This window comes from Neodiprion pinetum, chromosome 6 (genome assembly GCF_021155775.2).
Source record: "Neodiprion pinetum isolate iyNeoPine1 chromosome 6, iyNeoPine1.2, whole genome shotgun sequence".
Classification (NCBI taxonomy): Eukaryota; Metazoa; Arthropoda; class Insecta; order Hymenoptera; family Diprionidae; genus Neodiprion; species Neodiprion pinetum.
This window is the reverse complement of record NC_060237.1, coordinates 26,431,489-26,454,215: the sequence shown is the minus strand read 5'-3', so window position 1 is coordinate 26,454,215 and position 22,727 is coordinate 26,431,489. Positions and strand designations below refer to the sequence as shown.

At 42.2% G+C, this 22,727-nt stretch overlaps 2 protein-coding genes across 8 annotated transcripts in view; both read right to left on the bottom strand.

The window, feature by feature from the left end:
• The window catches only part of LOC124221718 (dopamine receptor 2), a 100,588-nt gene extending 97,075 nt beyond the window's left edge, over positions 1 to 3,513 (bottom strand). For 3 of the 4 annotated variants that reach the window (XM_046631967.2, XM_046631966.2, XM_046631968.2), the window contains exon 1: positions 1,769 to 3,513. The gene's annotated coding sequence lies outside the window, so the exon portion shown is untranslated. The remainder of the gene's footprint in view (positions 1 to 1,768) is intronic. The other variant, XM_069137064.1, reaches the window with a different exon arrangement.
• An 11,582-nt stretch (positions 3,514 to 15,095) lies between these two features.
• LOC124221722 (uncharacterized) lies at positions 15,096 to 20,421 on the bottom strand. 4 transcript variants are annotated; one of them, XR_011177423.1, is made up of 7 exons: positions 19,661 to 20,421; positions 19,020 to 19,080; positions 18,354 to 18,548; positions 18,156 to 18,248; positions 16,925 to 18,041; positions 16,400 to 16,460; positions 15,971 to 16,028 (listed from the first exon to the last, which is right to left on the bottom strand). XR_011177423.1 is itself a non-coding variant. In XM_046631974.2 (6 exons), the coding sequence occupies exons 1-6, from the start codon at positions 17,075 to 17,077 to the stop codon at positions 15,225 to 15,227; spliced, it is 504 nt and encodes a 167-aa protein (XP_046487930.1). In that variant the 5' UTR covers positions 17,078 to 17,084; the 3' UTR covers positions 15,096 to 15,224. The 4 variants fall into 4 exon arrangements, 1 of the variants encoding a protein (XP_046487930.1); XR_011177424.1 differs by having other exon boundaries at positions 18,184 to 18,248; XM_046631974.2 differs by lacking the exons at positions 18,156 to 18,248; positions 18,354 to 18,548; positions 19,020 to 19,080; positions 19,661 to 20,421 and adding exons at positions 15,096 to 15,251; positions 15,336 to 15,400; positions 15,716 to 15,818 and having other exon boundaries at positions 15,934 to 16,028; positions 16,925 to 17,084.
• Positions 20,422 to 22,727: the final 2,306 nt, after the last annotated feature.

The window sequence follows — 22,727 nt, the reverse complement described above, 5'->3', positions numbered from 1 at the left end:
TTTTCTCCGCCTGTCCCTCTAATTATGTCCGGTAAAAATTTCGAATCATCCCGACTGGGGGATTTCTCCCTTCTCGATTCCATTAGATGCGAAATCTGCGACCAATATCTGTACAGCAGTAAAAAATCAAGCAGAGTAAATCGGAGGGCGAAAGTGTGGGAAAAACGATATTCGTTGTAAATCATCTCAACGTACAGCCAAAAATTTTGCAAAACATATTTTTGTCTCCTTTGAAATATTTTGAAAAAATTATTCCCGATTCTTGGAGATTTTTATTTTACCAACGAGTTTACTTCCGAGAATGAAATACGGAATACGGTGCATTCTTGGACGTGTATACCATATAAGAATTCAGTTTACACCCCTGCGAAACCGGAAATATGGAAATGAAATATCTGGGGAGCTGAACTAGATCAAATATTCTAGGTACAACTGGGAAGTGAAATTATTCAAATGAGATATTTCCTCCCGAAGTTGTAACTGCCTCTGAACCGAATACACGGGTAGTCGATCACCGAAACTATATATATAAGCTTAAAACTATAATAAAGCGTCGAGACAATTGTCGAAGCGAAACTTGTCAGTGATTCTCTAGTATAACAATAAAATAATGAAAGTGAGGATGTTGTACATTCTTGATTAAATGTTTAAGTCGAGAATTCCTTGGCCAATGAATAGTCTTTGCATATTTCTGAATGCCTCTCAGCTGGGTGAAAATTATCAGGCAGCGGCGGTTTTGAGGCGTTCTCGAGGGAAAACTCTTCGCTCGCTGTTGACGAGTTGCGATTTACGACAAAGGGGGGAAAACAGAGATGAAAATACAAATGTAAAAAGAAGAAGAAGAAGAAGAAGAAAAGGATAAAGAATAAGAATAATAATAAGAATAAGAAGGAAGCGAGCTGCATCGCGGAGAAACAAACACCCTGCGAATCAATATATTCGAGATGCGCGCTGCATGAGAGGGTAAATTTACGTCGTTTCCGCGAATACTTCGCGACGTTTATTTTCATTTCGATAACGAAATCACCCGTTGTTTGTATCGCCTCTCCCCCTTCTCCTCATAAATATACCCAACTGATATCGCATTATGCATCCCAAGAATCCCCTTCGCTGAAAAAGAAATCTACGCCCCCGCAAATTTCACACAGTTTCTCAACACTGTTCGCACTACGAAAGCTCTCTTACCGTTAGCAAAAGATTTCTACGGTAAAACAACCCTATTCATTGCCTTTTGGTCCGCTCACAGGGATTGATCAACCCTCGGGAAATGAATATAAATCGTGCAATAAAATGGTGTATATATACATGTAATACTTCACTATAAATTGATGAAATTTTTATCGATGCAATGAATGCAGCCGAATGTTCTTTCGATTATCCGATGAAAAAGTTAACTGCGTCAATACAAATTTTTTACTTGCATAAAAAGGATACACGCATACATTTCACTGGCTGGAGTCAAGCTGCAGTGAATCATATTTGATCGTCCGATCCGTATTTTTCATTCTTTTTTATAAATAAAAAAACTATCCGGATGGTAGTGCAAAAGTTGAAACAACGCTGTTGGAAGCAATCAAGTTTTACGATTACGTCGAATTGCCAGTGCAGGATCTCGATTCTATAGTTGACGTGAAATTCCGGAGAGTATAAAATATGACGGTGGGGAAATATCGGCGTGGTTTCAATTAATCAAAGGAAACTTCGTTGGGAGAAATTCTTACGAAAAAATAATTATATTAGGTTGGGTGTGAAATTGAAATATGAATACCTGCAAACACAATTGTCTCTGGCTGTGATTTTTCTCCTCCGGCTAAAGATGATTTTTGGCCAATGCGAAGGCTGATTTTTACACTGCCGATGATATGAGCATTTTGATTTATACACCCATACGCGATTCGCTGCCGGGTAAATATTTCCACAGATCAGCTCAGTTTTTGTTAATTAATCAGATTAAATTCAGGTCCATTACCAGTCACTGGATTTATTTATCTACGAGTATTATTAAATTACACGTTATCGTATCGTCCATTATACACGTTTCACAACACTACAACGAATTACCTTATAAATCACACGATTTGTTCAATTTTTATACGTACGATATATTTATATACATGAATATATTATATATACATATATATGTATTAGGATTAATTATTTATCAGCGTATATTCCCCCAATCTTAATCAGTAAAAAATAAATTTTAATTCAAACGAAATCGTTTACATTTATCATTGTTTATCATATTCTTATTTACCTATCATATTTATTATTTATTTATTCGTCCTTAAACTACGCGGTTAATTTCACTCCACATAAATTGTCGGTGTTTTCCATTTTATTGTTTTTTCTCAAATGTTTTACGAATATTTAAGGTATTACTTTTTATTTTAAAATTCCATCGTCCCCTGTCGAAAGATAAAAATTTTTATCCCGCATCGCCCTACATTCCACTTTCAAAACTGTCCGTGATTTGTACGGTTTGGCTGAATCGGGACCAAACGCCGAAACTCCTACGGGAAAACATATTATTATCGTTATAAACACTCCGCCTCATCCCCGTAATTAACGATAAATTGAATTTCTTAGGCCAGGTACGTCACACCAACACCGTGTAAATATAACCTACCGGCAACACAAAGAGACGCAGAGAGATGCTGCTCCTTAAATTGAAACCCTTTATTCCGTAGCCAGTAATTGTCATCCGCAGTTACGTTTATTACAAGTGAAAAATACAAAAACCCCACTCAATGTCACTCCTTTCATAACTACGGTTTGCCGAGGGCCATTAAACCCGGCACAGAAATTCTTCAGGAATAATCGTTGAATTATAAAGGATATATTCGCAACTCTAGGGCCTCGTTCAATCGCCTCGCTAATCCTCGACACCCGCAGTTATACACCAAATAAACCGCATCACCACCGAGCTTTTTTTCGATCGGATTTCACTCCCTTCACAATGCGACGCGTCTCAAAGTTCACTCATTCATTTATCCACTGTTTTATTTCGGTATAAATTGAATCAGTTATTTCACTGTGTTTTCTTTTCTCTCTATAATTGACAAATTGCACTAAACACGTACGATTAACGCAAATCAATTAATTAACAGATATAAATGAATATTAATCGCCGGCAATCGAATGACGAATATTAAATCGTTTCAGCAATGATTTTTAAACGATCTTTCGATGGATAAAAAACGAAGGAAAAACCGAGTGGTGAAAAGAGGGTTTAAGAAACGTTGTAAAGAAGACTGTGAACCTTCGGCGAATGAATTGCGAAAAGGATTCTTAGCGCAGTGCAACGTCACATATCGGATCAAAGCTTTTGTCACGCGGCGTTCCGCGCCTCTCTGATCCCGGGGGGCGGTTCGGGGGTTGCGATATTTATCGGTCGACGTGAACGAGAATAACGACGAACATGCAACGGGGGGTCGTCGAAGCCTCCGGTGACGTGAGCATCGGAACTTTGACGGTTTCGGGGGCGTCCCGGAGTTCGCAGGTGGAAGGAGTTTGGCGGGCTGCGACCGACTGGCCGCCGCGTGGGCAAAAGCTTCGCACCCCTGCGCATGCCTCGCGATAGCCGAGCTTTTTCAACCTCGCCGCACGCACTTCGCCCGACTAACTCCGCGGATGATGCGTCTGCTTTCGCTACGAGACGATGCACGCGCGGCTTCTCTCGGTATTTTTCTTTTTTTTTTAATTTTTTCATTCGTTTTCTTATTTTTTTTTTTCGCATTAACAAGCTTACAACGCGCAGTGGTGAGCTTAAGGCCTGGAGGAAACAGTCAGTTGTTTACAGCAATCGTCGAATCTAGTTTATTTTGTTCGAATTGAGTAAATATCTGTTTTCAAGATCCATTGAAAGATCATCGATAATTCGAGTAGAACGCTTTCGCGATATTTACTTGCTGTAAGTAAAGAAAATTTTAGATTGAATCAGACCACCCCATTAATGTTTCGACCCTGATAGATTCGATAGATAATTACAGTGCACCTATCTTGATTGAATCAGTCGAATTACTTGTTGCATAAAGCAAATCAAGGAAAACAATAGTGATTTGTTTCTTGAAGTGTAGGCATAGTTCTTCGCGTGGGGAAAATTTGAAAATAGAATTCAGCAGCTTTCGCTCTTTCGTTCAATGAAGGTGATTTCAATGTTCAACCAGTTCGTCCCTTCCTCACCTTCGTCGTGTAGAACTCACTATTGTTCTGACTAACAATCAATTTTTTACATCGCAATGTAGCAATATTTGAAAATGGCAAAATAATCGCGTGACATTTGACGACTCGCTTTTCAAGCACTCCGCAAAATTGTAGCCCATTTGTTTTCGAGTTATGGAAAAATTTACCACGTTACAAGGCGCCAACCAGTTTCAAAACAAACACGCTCTGGTAGACACAAGTTAAGCTCTGTAATCATCTCATATCCGTATAGAAGTTTGACTGGTACGGTGCTTCACGGGGACTTTGGAATCGGTTTGAAAGTGCGTCTGCGAACTTTTGACTCTCGTGTATCTTCGTCCGAAACAGGATTGTCAGAAAATGCCAGTATATTCGCGAAGCAAGGGCTGTTTGTATATTTTCCACAAATTCTGGTTAAACCGTCGTTCGGTACGACTCGGCAGTTGTAATTAACGGAGAGTGCTGTGATGTTTTCAGTGCAAACCGGTGCGATATTCAAGAGGCTGCACTGCGATATCCACTCGGTGAGTAGGTTGCACATGGCTATTCTCTCCCGACAACAAACTCCCAGGGAATTTTGTTCAATTATTCAAAGACGTATCGGTCGGAAGTGCTCGCTCTCAGACTTCTGATGGTATTATTCTGATGCATGTCTGTGTGTACAAGCGGTACGCAAGGTCGAGACGTATTTGAAAACTCGAGAAAAATTGCGTCTTGGGGCTGTTTCGCGCCGAGTCTGGGCTTGCTTCGTTTCAAGAGCGAAACTTTGGAGAAAAACTAAGTTGGAGAAATTGGGAATAAAAGCATCAGAAATAAGAAACGAAAAGGTAACATGATACTCTAACTAACGAGTCGTCGCTCAAGTTCCTCTCGCGCGTTAATTAAGAATATATAAAAAGTAAACTTGTACGCCGTACGGAGGAAAAATTTGCATCACTTGTAAGATATTTTACTGGAAAGAAATACGTATAACTTTACGCGCGAAGCTTGTATCAGGCGAGCTTTAGACGGTGTACGGATACCTAGACTAACGTGTAACGGCGATTGGTTGAAATTTGGGCGTTGATCGATTTCGCGATTATTAAAACTTGGCAAAAATAAAGTGCACATACCTGTATGTACGATAAGTTCGATTCAACCGGTGCAGAAGAGCAATTATCCCTGGATTCGGGGCCGGGAATTAATTTGACATTAGCAGATTAAGCGTATATGTATACGCAGAATAATATCTTTGGCTTCGTTCCCTCGCTAATGGGATATCAAATACAGATTTGGAACGTAGATTTGGATAATCGTAGAGCAGACGTCTGTCTAGGAGAGGTCAAATCTGCACACAGGTTCTGCAGTAAAACGCAAATACCAATATCAGCTGCTGCTGCTGTGAATGTGAATGATGAAAGTTCGGACCGCGAAACGTCCCGTGACATTACCTATTCCTGATAGCGTCAGAGGAGCACAAAGGACCTCGGGGAAAAATGATAAGAGTGAAAAAAGTAAGTAAACGCGTAACGAGTCTATTCATAGATACGATCGGCTATCTCGAGGATCCTCGCATCTTTCATTTTCCCGGTATTGTGTGATATTATGTACGAAACCCGGTGGCCGTCCCTCAGAATCCAACCGCTATTCGCAATAATATCTGTGTTTAATAAAGGGATGCACCGTGCATAGTAAAGCCGTGACGGTGCAGCGAAGCTTCGCTTATATTTTTGTCCGAGTTATAAAGCCGCGGGAGAATCGAGACCACCCGTATATACGCGAGCAAGAATAAAGGCGAACACATTTTTCTCCCACTCTTACGCCCCGGAGAAATATCGCTCTCGTTTTGCTCCCTTGGACCACTCGGCACTGCATTTATCACAACCGCCGACCTCTCGAGGTTCAACCCATCTGCATATGTATAAATATCACGTACACATGTATGCATTCTGATAATATACATATTCACGTTGATCTTGTGCCGAATCGTATAACTGCATGCATAGAAAATTGAGACCAATTTTATGGAATAAGTATTTACCAAATTTATCCAACAACGTATTTCGTGTTCTCGGATACTTGTCGTGACTTTATTCCATCAAACCTTCGTATCGTATTCCAGAGTTTCAGGAAACATATACGAATGCGTTTCCTTCAGATCGAGGGAAGGGAAGTTCGTCTAAGAAAATACGAACGTAAGCTTGAGGCCATAAAGTTGCCTCTGATATTCAGGAATAAAAGCCGAAAAGCTTGCATAACGCGTGAAACGATTCTTTTCTGCACTTCCGTTTTCGAAGATACGAATATTTTGTCGCTTCATTATTCAAGTCGTTGCCGTATTTTGTTTTCTTTAATTTCTTGTTCCATTTCAACTTTAGGGATTTCTTTCCTGCAGAATATATCGCGGCTTAGAACGGCTCAATCGCACTCTGAGTCCTCCCCCTTCGCCTCGCCGTTTCGCGCAGAATTATTCGAACGACATTCCCCACCGCTGCAATACTTGTACTTCATTGTCTCGCGGAGCGCCGTCTCTTCGTCTATGATTCGAGGTCCTGCTGCTAAATAATAGTAAAAAAGATGTGAATCTTTAATTAACTTTCGAGAGTGAACGAAATCGGCCACTGTTTGTGGAAGAATATAACCGTGCAAAATGAACCCCGAGTCAGTCACGTCCAGTTTAACTTTTTAAATCTTAATCCAGTCATTTTTTCGTCTTCCCGACGAAGTAGCGAAATAAGAGTTACTTTGTCCGTTGATTCGCAGGTCGGCTCTTCCGGTTTCGTGATTCATCGCCGTGATCCCGTTGCCGCAACCGTTGCTCTCATTTTTGTAACCTAGATCTGGATCGGAATATCCAGTCCCACCCGAGTTGGCCGCGTCGCTGCAGCATCCGCCACCGCAACAATTCTGTCGCCAGTCGTTGCAGCATCCGGATCCTCCGAGTCTGGACACGAGTGTGTAAGACGAATCGGTGCCATTTCACAATTTCAAACATCGCATTGATTGTCGAATTTCAAACGCTGATGAATGATATTTAAGGACGATGTCGACTTACTTAGTTCCGTTCTCAGCCCTGCGGCGTCTGAAAAATTTCACACATATTTAAACCATTTGCATCCTGTTTGCTTCACTGTAATTAGTCGCTTCTACACTGTTACAAAGAACTCACGCCGCAGCTTCGCAAAGAACTTTAACCGCACGATCGTCATTCTCGATTTTTTTTCGGTTGTCGCCGACTGACCTGAATTCGAGTGACTAATTAATGCCGCGTCGCAACATTTGATTTCCAAGTTATTTCTAAGTCGTCATTATCGCACGAATGAAAATTTTTGCGGTAGGAAGATTCCGTTCAATTATATACGGTATACGTAAAGTTGAAAAAAATACATTCGCTTACTGCTATGCAAGCGAATATACATGTATCGGACAGATTTCAAATGCGGACGCTGATCGAACTTACCTGCAATGTTCGCACATGATCTGAGATAAATTTTGCGGTCCTGCTTGACCGGAATTTTGAAAAATAGTTCGCCGAAAAGTATAACTTTCAAACGTCAAGCTCTCATCGGGAGAATAATAAAATTTGACACTCCTGCCAGTACTCTGAAGTTGTCGAAAGTTTTCCAAAAGCAGTTCGAACAGTGGCATCAACAGATGACAGCTGGAATATAACCGTGATTTCGATGAGAAATGGGAGGGGGGGAGTAAAAAATTAGAAAAGAATACCCAATTTTTTTGGACAGAAAATAATAATTTAACCGTAGATGTAAGAGATGTTGATTTATTCGCCGATTGGGCGGTTACATTTTTTTTTTTTTTTTATTTCACATAATATGAAGTATGTGTGTTATTGTTTCTTCAGGGTGAAAATATTGGGGGGAAGAAAATTTCCGGATGAGGTAAAAATCACTTCTTGCCGCCGCAGCAGCCCCCGTTGGGCGGATCCTTCTTCGTGTCCTTAGCGCAGCTCGCTTCTCGCTTTTCCTCCTTCTTCTTCTCCTCCTTCCCATCCTTGCAGCATCCAGACTTGCAACATCCACCGGCGGCCTCCTTCGCTCTGTGCAAAATTTACACATAAAACAACATTGGTTCAAGAACACGGATAAATTTACTTTGTCTTTTTTTTACTATCATTGTACGCAGAGAGATGATCGGATTCGGGATATCAGCAGCTAATTTCCACTACGAAACATTTCACAGACAGAAATATAAAAAAAAAAAACATATATTTATGTATATCCACCCTTTTTGCTTAAAAATTGTTCAACTTAAAAATAAGTTTACGGAATAATTAGCGATGAAAAAATAAATTACGTGCCCCTTTGGCTTTAATATAGTTCTCTGAAGCCAAAACGGCATAAAATGATAAGTATAAGCCCTTTCGGTATCAGCACCGCGATTTATCCGCACTCCCGACGTCTGTTTTTGATCTCGCGGCGAGTAATCATCGCGACGGGCGAGAGCCGACGATCGAGGAATACAAACCGGAAGCCCGTATGACCGCCGCCCGGCTGATCTTTGGCTGATCTTTAAGGATGTCTTATTTCCCCGCGCAACATCCGCCGCCCCCGGCAGTGCTGTTGCGCTTCTTTTCCTCCTTTTTCGCGGGCCCTCCGCCCGCACAGCATCCGCCCTTTTCCTCGGTCTTATTTCCCGAGGTGCAACAGGCCGCGCCGCAGCATCCGCTCGGCTCCTTCCTCTTCTCCACTCTGCACATTCAGTACCGCCATGTTAGTATGCACAATATCGCCCCGGCGACCTTCCAGCCCAAAGGATCCCTCGATTGATATTACACTCCGTCCCGTCGTCAGGCGGCGGTAATACGGGTCGCGAGTTGCCCGGGGAACCCGGAAACGATTATTTCAATTACCGATTTGCACGAGGAAGCAATTTGGAAAATGCAATTGGGGATCAGTCGTGGCTCGATCGTGTGTTCGCGGATTCGTCGTGGAGAGTAATTGCGGGACAAAATCAAAATGATGGGAAAAAAAAAACTAGCGGAAAAATTTGCCACTTGTGTTACGAAGGGGAGGAAAGAAGTAACCCAATTCGGTGCGAACGGTTTTGGCACGCAATTTTGTACTTTTTTTTTCCCCCTCCTAGCGATGTTACGTTGCGATCCAAACAGCGGCAGCGTTGAAGTGCAGAGTACGGTTAAAACTGCCCTTAAATTCTACGTTTTCGAACAACTTTTTCCCGAGGCGAAATTCCTCACCCTATTTTTCCATACACTCTTCGCCTGTCTAGCGTTCGTGCAATTCGAAACTTTTCCGCAATAATTGAGGTCTTGTTCAAGGACGGAGAGCAACGAAGGGGAAAATTTTTCAAACGCTATATGCAAGACTATCTGAAACCCAATTCACCAGGGACCCGAAACCGCGGTGTTGTTTATATACTGTTTTAGTTCGTACTTTTTTCCGCAGCAGCCGCCACTGTTATCCTTTTCTTTTTCTTTTTCCTCTTCTTTCTTGTCGCCTCTGAAAGGACGAAGGAAAATATTTCCCACGTGGTTAATGAAAGTAGGTAAATTCGTAGCATTCATTTTTGTAAATTAATCAAGCAAATACACTGGCGCTGGAGTGCGGAATCCAGTATTGGACATACTCACTCGCATTTGCAGGTCACTTGGCCAGTGTATCCCTTCTGCCCGGTGACTTTTCTGCAACGATTGTAACATTCAAAAATTGGAAAAAATAAAAAAAAAACAACTTACCGCATTCTTATCAGTCTTAACAAGTCGAGGGGGATTTTTGTGAAAGGTGGGGTGTACTCTACGTGGTAAAAGCGAATTCGACGATGACGACGAACGAAGTTGAATCAATACTCACGAGCAGTGATCGCACATGTTTGCGATTTGGGTGTCAAATATCCCGTAAATTGCCGCTGAGCATTGATCGACGAATCTTGGATATTTTCACGAGATTTCCCTCGACGAAACTTGTCCGTATGATACAATGTACATGTATACTTGAAAATTTTGATAATCTCGCAAACGAGGTAATTATAGTATCTTGTTTACAAACAGCGCATATTCGTTGTTATCGTTTCACTGTTTTAAAGCCAACGAGTTTCCGCTAATCGTTTCGATTGTTTACCCGCGTCCCACTTCAACGTACTTCATAAAGCTGGACGCTCACGGCGCTTCTGCAATTTCCAACGTCATATCACGTCGCGACGAACAGCAGCTTGCAAAGACTTGCATAATTTGTATGAATAATACATAATACAAGTTGATTTTCATTCGTTCTTGAATTAATTTCGCCCCCTTATTCGTGTCCATTATAAATATGTAGACATATATTTTCATTTTTACCAACCAGATCAACCCCTCAACCCTCAACTATACCAGGTATATTATATACCTACGTGTATTTTCGTAGTGCTAGCACGTGCTGGCGGTTTAACATTTAGATTAGAATCTACGGTTAGTTGTGCTTCCAGGATGAGCTGATTTTTATCGTGGTTTTTTATTAATAAAGTTTAAATTAACCCACCGAGAAAACCCCAGACGCCTTAATTATTATACCCGGGCGGTATAAAAGAGACCGCTAACTGCACCGCTTGAATTTGTCCTTCTATACACACCCCCGTCGAGTCCTCATTATAATATACAATTATGATCCATCTTTAATGTCTGAATTAACCCCCCACCCCTCTCCCCCCATTTGCATCCTACACTTTATCATTATATGATAATTTTCCTTTTTGCAACCCCGTACAAATTTTCTCCTAAATCGCGCTTCGGCTGATGTACCAAAGCACATCCTGCGGCCAGGATTACCTCGACCAGGTGACCCTGTTCGCCCCTGAAGCATGTCTAAATCAACCCCCTCCACGGGGAGTATCGAGAATTCGACGCTTTTTAAGCTCAACGTTTCTCCTCGTCTCCTCAGCGCTGCCTGAATTCATGAAATATTTATCAGGTGTTGGAGTTTGTCGACGGTTTGAACCCATATCATAAGAATCTTTCGCAGTTAGTCTGCCACTGATGACTTCGAACACACCGCGCATAATGATGGAGTGCAAGTATGATTTGCGGTAATAATTGAACGATTTTTCGCAACGTTCTTGTATCACATAATATCGACTCGTCCAGACAAGTTTTTGTAAAATTATAGTGTTATAGGCTAGAAGGGGGAAACCCTGTAGGTGCAATTTGGTAATTCGATTTGTGCAATCTTGGATTTTCATCTCGATATCTAGGGAAATTTTTGCAATCGAAATAAATAAACTGCCATTCAGCTAGTCTGTACTAATCTGAATTTGCATAAGGTATTTCTGATATCTTATTTCTCGGAATGAGTCCGCATAGCCAATTTCAAAGCGTTTGAACAGTACTTTATATACGCCCGCCTTCATCAAGTCCGCGTAATTATGTATGAGAGCTGCACGATTTCACCGTCGGATAAGCCGCTGCTGGCCCAAGGGGCCTTGATTTCCTCTTCCTTATTTCTCGAGACTATTTTCTATTTCGCGGAATTTCCTTGTCTCAATTCAGCGACGGACTCTAATTCAGCCCCGCGTATATACTTGCGGAAATTTCTCGCCAGATTCAAATTGCAGTGTAATGTCATTCTTTTTCCGCAAAAACCTCGAGGCTATTTGACGAAGGGACAAATATATTTTCTCCCGATAAGTTTCTTCGAAGTATCGTATAAATTGACAATTATTTTCTTCCTTTATCTCTAGGGAAAAAGATATTACAAGCAAGAGGGATATCGGAGAGGTAAAATTATCGCAAGAGAAATAATCGCACACTGAGAAAAATTTCGTTTGTTGTAGTAACTAGAAAAATTCAGTGATCGTAACGAGAAAGAATAGTAACGGATACTAGACTTTCCGGTAACAGCTAGAAAACTAATTTTCATTTTGTACCTAAAACTATATTTTTCGGTTGTGGTAAAAAATGAAAATAATCAAGGACTAAGCGGTAACGGGAACTAAAAATTTATTACATTAGTTGGCAAAATGTTTAACGACTGCGTAACGACACCTCAGAATCGTACGAGCTTTGACAGCGATGGTGAATAAATTTCAGCATATATAGTCGCTCTTGCAGATACGGGGTAAAAAGTGCTAACACGTCATTGGCGACTTGCCAGTCGGGCAGGGATGGAAAGCTCCGTTTTGTCTACCGTTCCTGCTAGCGCTGAATCTAAACAGAGCTACGGAATGACGTGCGTCGTAGACAAGTTGTCATTGCCGTGACTGCAGCAAATTGCGTAGATTCGTACGTGTTCGACGGGAAATACGCGGAGAGGGACTCGCTTCACATTTTATTGCATTCGAAAATTTTTTTTTACTCTTTCGAAAATCGTCAGCTTTCTACTTTTCATCGAATGACCTGCGCCGATGTACAATATCGAGAAAATCTGCAGGTCAATTAACCGAACTATAATTCGAAGAGGAGAGTCGACTCATTTCGCATATTTTATTCTCACTTTACCCAAAATCTTTGAATAAAACGTTTGACTCAACTACCCGTTGAATACGCATGTCGATTAATCCTGGCGAACTTGTCCTTGCTACAAGCTTGCAAAGGATACTCTATAACCCGTGTATATTGGCAAGGGAAACGAGTTTCCCAGCCTGCAGCTTTTGCACGCTGCAGCAGAAGCCGATTATAGTTATTCTAACGGGGGCAAAATGTCAAGGAATCGGGTCACCGCGATGTCCCCGAAATTTTTAAAGCATATGCGAATAATCCATATTCGCGCTTTATTTTTTCGCTCTACAAATCCGCGGTATTGTCCGAATATTCGCTGTTCGCCACGTTCAGGGTACATATTTTCAAAACTTTTCCTCTCTCTCTTTCCAACCTAGACATAAGCCCCGTGACGAATAGCCGCAATTTCGTATCAACTTGGGGGAAAAAAAGGGAACATCATTAATTGCTTCGCGGCCGAGTTGATCGATCTCTGCGGAAGTGATGAAACGAGCCCGGAAGAAGAAATAAAACCGTTTTATTTTTTGTCCCGCGGTTCCCTCGGAGAATTTATTCAAACTCCCATCGCTCATGGGAAACCGCGACGAACGCTGTTTTTACTCCTCTCCCAAATTTCATCCCCGTCGTCGAACTGTCCGGGATCATGGGCTCTGATTGCCGTATTCCTTTCGCCCACGTTCCCGGTTTTCAAATGGTTGGTCTAGCCCTCGGCGATGTTGAACCTTTGGGGTAGCCGCCGAACTTCTCCTATCAGGGGAAAATTGCTCAATCGTCCGCAGATCACGACGTACGAGAGACGCCCGTTCCCAGGCCATTCGCGAATCGAGAAGAAACTTTCCAGAAATAAGCTCGAACCAGTTATGTGCAGCTGTAAGCTACAAGAAACGATCCCAACTCACCAAACTTTTGACATTCATATCGGTTATCCGGAGCGATAAATTTCCACATCATTTTCGATGCTCGAATCATTCTTTTGCACATTTTTATTTTTATTTATTACCATTACTATATTATTCTTATAAGTGCGTCAGACTCGACAGCGGGAAATTGATTCGAAAGTTGCTGTAACCTCAATTTCGACGGTAAAATGGCTGGTTTAATCGGGCCTTTGACTGTGTGAATTAAAACGATGAAAGTAAGGTAAAAAAAATTCCATCGCATGAGACTTATCGAGCGCAAATGATCGGAATCGTTCTAACAAGAGGAGTTTAAATCAAATGTAAAACTGGCGTCGTAATACCGTTTGGCTTTCCATTGATACTCGCAGCGCGATTCTTCCGTCGACCAATTTGCGCTTTCCACAGCCGTTGTTTTGTCCGATTTTTTATTTTATTTCACCACTGCAGGCAATTCTGTACGTATGCTTGTACGGGCGCGCTAACAATTATTCCGCGACCGAGAACGGACGACAAATTGAATCGAACAATACGCGTTTTCCTGCTGTGAAAATATATTCGAAAAGATTAAAAAATTTAATCTCACTCTGATAGGAGGGTAGGGGAATAAGAATCGCGAGAGCTCTTTTTTCAACAGATAATTTACGCGATGTTTCGAAATTAGCAACTCGGAAATAAGATTTGGGTCGCAGGTGAATCCTGTGGGGTCGTAATATCCGGAGGTTTTTATAATTGGAACGGTTGAAAAATGCAAAAACTCCGGGGAGAAATATTACTTGCAATTATTTCGAGGAAAATGTGAATAATTCTAATTACGTTCCGCGAGTCATTGTGATAATTCAATTTCATTAATTCACTTTCACAACTCATCTGAAGCTTCCTGTTCAATTATTGTTAGGTTTTCGTTTAATTTGTTTTATTGTTTTATTTTCATTCAATTCGAGGCACAGAAAGCGCCATCATTTTTATTTCATAACGGACTTCGTACGTTTTCGGACTCGAATTTTTTTTTTGTCAATTTTCACGCCGACGGTCAAATCGAAAACCATGCGAAATCGTCAAACTCGAAAGCTGGGTATCCTGAATTTGACATTTTCATTAAATACACCAGCCGTGTATGCGAAACGACAAAAGCGGCGTGGCGAAGATGAGACTATTTGGTAATATTCACTACACACACAAACTAATTACAATTATTCTCCTTGTTAACAATTCCTGCAATAAAGTAATTTGTTTAAGTGCTAAGGCAGCCCCGTGGGGAATTATGTACAGTTATAAGTATACTCTACGTATATATACAGTTTATCCGCCGCCGCAGGTCTAACTAATATTAATCAAATCAGCGCGCGTGTTCTGGTTTATTCTAGTTTTGTCAGCTTTTTTTTTAATTTTATGCTCCATGTTTCGTTCAACCAGCCGTTTCTTTTTTCCCTTCTTCTATCTATAAAGCGTCGAAGTATCGTTACAACAAATACATATTCCATAATATTTGCAACATATAAGAGCCAAATTCACATCTCTTGAATCTATGACGGAATATAATTGAGGAAGAAAGGTTTTTCAGAGAGGTAATAAGAAGATCGATCGCGTTCAGTGAGCTTGAATATGAAATTCAGCAATTTATTTTAATAAGACATGAAATACAACTCGCATCGGACTTTTAACGGCGCCTCGATGCGGACATCCTAACATCACGGTTAAACCGCGATGAAAGTTGTTTAGAAGAGGTCCAATTTCTCCAGGAGCTGAAACAGTCGTAAAATAAATTCAGAGGGTTGAACGATTGTTCGCCGACCGATAAGTGAGTATGTCACAGTTTTCAAACTCACCTTGGTGTCCTTTTCCTTGAGGCACTTGAGGAGCTTGGTGGTTGTCTCGACGGCGGTGGATCCACCTAAAAATAAATGTTTGATACACGCCTCGTTAGAACAGCGAAGATCGAAGATAAAATTAAGGCAAGGGGGGAAGGAGGGAGAGAAACGGGGAAAAGCAAGCATAAGAACCTCGAAACCTCGTGTGAATAATTCTGGACCATTATTCGGATTTTTAAGAGTTCGCGTACAGTGTTTGAATATTCATGCGCCTGCAACGCAGCTGCTACACAAGCTTAACGAAATTTTAACCCCCAAGCGTCTCGTCCCGCAAAACCGGGGACGCTTCTTATTTTAATTCCAACTTTATTTTTCACCAATTTCAATGAGAAACTCACGCTTTCCGGCGCAGGCATCGATGACGGGATTTGCTGCGGCCGAGTTCTCGGGGCGGATCTCCTTCTTGCATGCGTCAGCGTTGAACACACCGTCGGCGGTTAGCTGGAAAAAAGCAAAGTACACAAAATAAGACAGGATTTCGGGATGATCGGATAGTCTGTTAAGTTTTACACTCGGATTTTTTTTTTCTACGCTCCTTCTGTGCGGAAAAACTCACCATAGCGCGGTCTTGCATGAAGCAGGCCAAGTATTCGACGATCAATTTCTGTTGTTCAGGTTTCGGGGTCGAGGTTTTCATGGCTTTCACGTCGTCTGTAAAGTCGAGAAGAATTTTTATCGTTACAGTTGATCGGCAGCGACGGAACTCTAAGGATAGGCTTAATTTCACGGAGTCAAACATTTACAGAAACATTTGTGTGCCGGTACTTTGTTTCTTTGAACTACATACTCCGTGAGAAAACGAAAACTAATTTTTGCATGACTAATTTTTAACGCACGATATATTTAATAATCAATTTCTCATTCTCGTCACTTTGTTTCAAAGGAATCGATAACAAAGCAGTACAAAAAGCGCACTCGAAAGTATCAAATTTTCGATGGGATCAAAAATCTTTGAGAAGTATATCAGTCTTTTTTTCTTCTGCTTCGTTTTTTCATTGTAAATTAAACAGGTCGTTACTTACCGACAGCAAGTCCCGTCTGAGCGTAGCATTTCGCCTTCGTATCTGCCCTCGGCTTTAGAGCCTGAAAATATCTGATTTATAGCGATGGGCATGTGTATTTCACGTACAATACATGCAAATGCGGGTAATATAATTTATATCTCAACCGATCGTTCGATATCCAGCAATACATTTTCCCTCTCATCCGTGCTTTCGGCGCTTCTCCCTAATCTCAAAGTTATAATTGAATCTATGCGTAGGTTGGCCAACGAAGACGAGGGGAGTATAAATTTTCAAAGTATAACAAAAACGCGCTTTATAAACCGTTTCGCAATGCTAATTGCAAGCTGAATCCCCGAGTGGCTAAGGAAAAAAATAATCCGCTGCACAAGCTCCGGGTAATAAGATTCCTCAAATTTCTAAATAACTTTCAATTACTCTCTTGTTTTTCCACAGAAATAATTTATCCGCCGATGAAAAGTTCCCGCGGTATCCCCGATTAAATATCCTCGGATCGTAACGTAAAAACTAAGAAATTGAACTTACCGTGGCGACACAGACGCACAGAATTCCAATGAGCACGAGTTTATTCATCTTTACTTTAGTCACCGCGAAGTTCAGTCGACTGTGGTCAAATCTGTTCTGGTTGCACTCTTGGCCTTTGAAGCGTGTATATATAAGGGATTCGCGCTCACGCATCCATCCACCTACGCAACTCGCACAAACAAGGGTACCTAGCTAGTTAAACACGGACACTCGCAAGCTCCTCTATTCCACACCGAAGCTTCACCCACACACAGAGCCTCTTCAACTTCGACACGACGTTGTTATTGGCTTGAATTTTTTCGCTTGTTATAATTTAACATGTAGCTCATCGCTGCAGCCTTGCGCAGATGAGGGTCATCATACTAAATTCACCGACCTCTTTGTCCCGTTTGGAAAGATTCGAGACTCCGTACCTTCGTACACGCGTTTATAGTCACGCTAATTCGATCCATCGCACGGCAATCACAGCCACGATTGCGACTTCTAGGCTTATTCCCACACCGTCGCTTCATTTTCGATCGAAACTCCTTTTCAAATCTGGGACCAGAATATACTTTTCATCTTCTAATTCAAGATCAATATCGGAAACAATTTTCATTTTCCTTCGTCGCGCGATATTTATTGCTTCGATCGTTTTTTGGAACCTCGCGTGGTAACGCTATTTACGCATAATCGAACAGCCAGACGATACAGTAAAGAGAATTTTTTTTCTCTCATCGAAACCTATATTCAGTGCTCGTTTTTAATACATGGTAAAGAAAAATGGGACAACTTATACCCAAAAGCAGACTTGTGATGAGTATGGAAAAAAAATGTCAGTAATTAACCTAATTACTGCCGTTGTGGAAAAGAAAAAAACCAGAAGAAGCATCCGTTTGAAATTTATTTCACTTGCTTTTGCTCCACGGTTTGAGGGTTTCGTTTCAAGGATGATGGATTAGATTCGGATTCATGTTTTTGCTGGTTCAACGATTCGGGCTGGCAATCAACGGCTGGTCAAGCAAATATCGTACACATTTATCTCCTCTCGCACCAAAGGGTATCGTTTTTTCAAATGTTCAAACAACGTTCCAGCCGAATCGCGAGTTCTTCAGACCAAAGCGACCCTCCGCAATACCTGCAAGCGAATACACGAAGCGTTACAGCTTGGAGAATCCGTTCGGAACGCCGATCTCTCGGTTTGAAGCTGAATATCCCCGTCTGACCAACGCGAGACTTTTTCTACTCGTACCACTCTGCGTCGAAAGTCTCTTTCTCACCTCTGGATGTGCCGTGATGTAGCATTTGGCTATCTGGAAAGCCGTGTCACACGAATCCTCGCCACCTGCATCGGTAATTAATTATCGATTGAAATCGGAGCGCAGTGCAAAGGTGACGGGATACGAAGGGTTATAATAATCGCCTGGTTCCGACGCGCCGAATAACTTACGCATAGTTTTGCATCTCTCGAGTATTTCGCGCGATCCGCTCTGTAACTTCCTCGGCAAATGCCTCATGGTGTTTTCAATCTCTATCTCGTTGTCCTCGCTCATAATTCCGTTCTTAACCATGAAGCATTTCAGGTAGCATTTCAATTTCGGGTCGATTTCCTCAAAGTTGCCTTTCTTCAACCGCTTCAGGGAAGCTGGGGAAAAATGGAAGGAATTTTTCTCTGCCTCCAATTTCCCGTAGTTCTAGGTCGGCGAGGTGGGGTTCGTAATGAAAAAAATAATCATAAAAATAAGAAACAAATCGAGCAGCAGGCAAATTGAACGGCAATTGCGAAATCTGCCGAGGACCGGGCTGATACGTAGGGTGGAATAAAGTCTCGGTAAAGATATTATGTATATTGCCAATTCTGTGTCTCAATCACGACGGCATCCGGTCTTTCGGTCGTCTGCAGAGCGTCAACTAGGCCACGGCACAGCGTGATGCACGGGGCATTCGAGCAAGCGGAGCGGCTGATTCGTCGGTGGAGGATTGTAGTTAACGGCCACGTAACTGCTCGCTTCGTTATTGGCTTAACTGGACAATACCGCTTTCGGTCGTCGACCCGATAGCGAAGGGTCAAACTAGGACTATAATGGGATGCCGATTTATTTATTTCCTTCCTTACCCCAGGAGACGCCGCTCGCCCTGCGACACTCCTTCCTCACGTTAGCGTCCGCCTGCTGGGTCTGTAAGCGGAAAAGGAAAAGGGCCTGAATACCTGAAATACCTTGGCTCAAGCTCGTTGCGCCGATGATTGCGAGCGTTGTGAAATTTTCTATCGCAACGACGCCTGTCTTGTACTTGCGCGTGTATCCAGGTGCGCGTACGTACGTGTAAGAATGTAAAATACGGTGGATATTTTACGGGCGCGTGGGTACGGATGTTCTCCTTGAAACGGTCTATCCGAACGTGTATTATGATCGTGCTTGCGGCGTAGAGGGCTGCGAGATGAGATGATATGTCCTCTGCTCAAATTGCCAATTGCCTTAATTGCACTCGCGATTAGGCTTCGTCGACAAACCGAAAATAATGTTTGTACTCCCTCGACCGTGTTTGAAACTGCGCGACAAACATCCGACCGACCCGTCAAGCCTCGCATTGCGCAGCGCCTGGCTCCTCGTCTTTCAAACTCTAATTGCGGACGAATAATCGTACAATTTTGCTCAACAAGAGGATCTCGACGTCTCGTTTTAATTCGCTATTTCCCTTTGTGAGCTACTTTGCGAGCTCTTTCGATTACTCGGCTTTCTTGGTTTATATCCGTACCTGGAGAATTGCCGCGAAGAGGATCAGGATGAAGACACTCGTCGGGCCCCTCATTGTTCAGCCTGATTCAAACCCGTGATTCCCTCGATTTCGAATGAGAGAACAGTCAGCTAACTCAGGTGCAATTCCAGATTCAATTAAATCCGAACTGCACGCGTCGCACATCCGAGCCGATTCATTACCTACCGTAATTAACGTCGTTTCTATCCGCCCGTGCGTTTCGCATACTTTATACGGCGATGCGTTATCGTTCGGTTTGCGCAAATCGGATTTTACGACGCCAAACAACAAGCGGATGACGTATAAATAATTCCTATACCCTCGTTTCTCGCTCCGACTCTCAGCTCGTTTTCGTTCCGTTTGCACGGAGATAGCGAAAGTATGGTTTTTAAACAACCAAAATCAATGCTCAGGCAGTTTCGCGCTCATCTGTTTTGATGAATTGGTTCCACTTCAATTATTGTTGTTTTTTTTTTTAATTTGGAGCATATTATACTAATCAGGTGCTTAATTTCTCTTATTCTGCTCTACGGAACTTGGCAGACTGAATCAGACTAAAGTCAATTAGCGATGTTTTTCCGGCGATAAAGGCCAAAGACCGAGAGGTTTGAATCGATGACATTAAACGAGGTGAACAAAATCAAGATTTTTTATTGTGTGTTAATTTTTTAGACAAGCCAGCCGCGGATCGACCGACGAGAACCAGTTCACTACGTTTTATCACTTGTAAATCGTGAGTCAGAGCCGTTGTACGCTAGTCTGCTACTAATTCGAACAACGGTAATTACAGGAAGGTTTCATTTCAATGACTGAGTGGTCACCAGATGTCATTATCGTTATTATTATTATTACTACACGACTGCTCGTATCGCAAAATTGAAAATTGGGCTGGGGAATTGCGTGAAACGTTCTCCGTTCTACTACCGTGTTTCAGACCAGTCTGCCCTGCACAGCGCGATGTTCGCCTGCCACGATGAAATTTTTTATTTAAAGATAGTTCGACAACACGGGAACGTTTAATACCGATAATTGCTTACCTGAAGCAGAAGACAGGCCGAGGCGCAAATCGAAAGTAAGCACTTCATCGTTTTGACGGGTCGGTAGGATTTAAATGCGATGAATAGACCGTGTTGATATGGAATCGGAATTCGATGTTCTGCTTTTACATCAAACTCTAATAACGTTCTTTATGACAAAAATATAAGAAACGCGTTAAATTCGAATTAATTATGATTTCTTAAGCCGGAAAAAATGAAAGCGCAGCTGGCTATAAATAGATTATTTTGCCAGTTGTTGACGTAACAATTATCGACTAGCCGATAATAGATATTTTCATAGTTATGAAATATCCATTTTCTAATGTGTTTTCGTGTCTTTAAATCACGTCGATACGCATGATCCGTCTTAATATGCGAGGACGATTCAATCAAGCGTTGAATTATATTTTCCGTAAAATTTCCATTCGGAAATCGGTGCAGATGTGAGATTCTTAGAAACAATCTGCTCGTTTCTCAATGATCATCTCAGGGTGCGACGATGAAATTGCCTCAGGAACGATGACACGCATTTAATGGTCTGGTGATATAATACCGTATTTCGATGAAATCGTATGGAATACTCTGAACGCGCATCAACTGCACGCAAAATGTCTATAGAAAGGTATGCGTATATTTCGCGAGCAGATACATTTTTTTCCCCAAACTATCATGATCATTTTCTACTGCCTAGTCGTAGGTAAGTGACGTGATTAAAACTCGTCGACGATCGAAAGAAAGAATGCGAGCGGAACGAGGAAGCAGGCGGACCGTAATCATTCCAATCTGCATTCATCGACGGTCGCGAAATTTCGCCGCACGTTCCTCGCCCATTTTCACCCTTTTCCATTACCTGTACCTTTTTCAGGCCATTCGGCTACACGGTGAAGGACTCCCGACTCCGGTGGAAAAGGGTCAAATTTCGATTCTAGACCTGAGTTTTGCCAGCCTCTGAATTTCAAGAGGGTGCAAAAGAGTAAGGATCGAGTTACGTCCGCCGAATGCGTTTCGGTGTGAAAACCCCTGTTCACTCTACTGTTGGACACGCGGTGCAAATATCGGACAGTTGTAAGCCCGCAGGATTCTCAAATCGAGGAAATAAAGCCGCTGCGTCATAGAGTCGCCATTTTAAACGGTGAGTCTAAACCCTCGTATCCTCTTTTTCCATCACCATTGTTAGCCAAGATTCGCCTCGAGCCAACCGGAGCAGATGATAACTTTTGTACGTATGCAGCCCCGCCGTCAGATTCCATTGCGACCACCTTTACGCCCCCGCCCCCCCCCCCCCCCCCTCCCCCTCTCTGAAGGGAAATGCATATCTAATTACCCAGCTGGGTGTGCTCGAGATTCCAGCGTATCGCGGGGATGATAAAATTGCCACATGCGTTTCAACGTTACGTCACGTTACGTCTCTCCGGTTCTATAATACAAGTCGAAAAAATACTAATGCCCGTGATAAATGGACAAAAACGCATTGCACGCGATACGCCGGTGATTTATTACGAAAGCAAAGTGCAGAATTGTACTTAGAATGCTACTGTGGAGTTTTGTTGCCGGCGTTATTTTATCGTTACCGATTACACTCGCAGCTGTTTGCGTGTCCTGGGAAATTAGTTTGCACGGCTGGTTTTATTCATCTTTTACCAACTACCAACTAAATTGAAACGACAGATTTTGCAAAAAAAAAAAAAAAAAAGAAAAAAACACGATTCTCAGTGCGGTGTGATTTCCTAAAAATTCCAATCATCGGATCTCGACTCACGGGAAATGCCGTTCAACAATTTATCGGTGAATTCGGATAGAAAAATTTTCAAACGTACAGCGGGGCTGATGTGCGGGATGAAATATTGCAGGACATGCAAAAATTCCGCGCGTCGTATCCACCGGGATAAAAAATTTGATAATTACTCATGTAAATTGCGATAGACACGCTTTAACAACCGTCCCGTTATCAGTCATTTTCGATACCCACGCCCGGTGCAGAACCTCCAAGTTTTCAATTCTGATGCTCGAGACACGCAATCTCCTGCCTG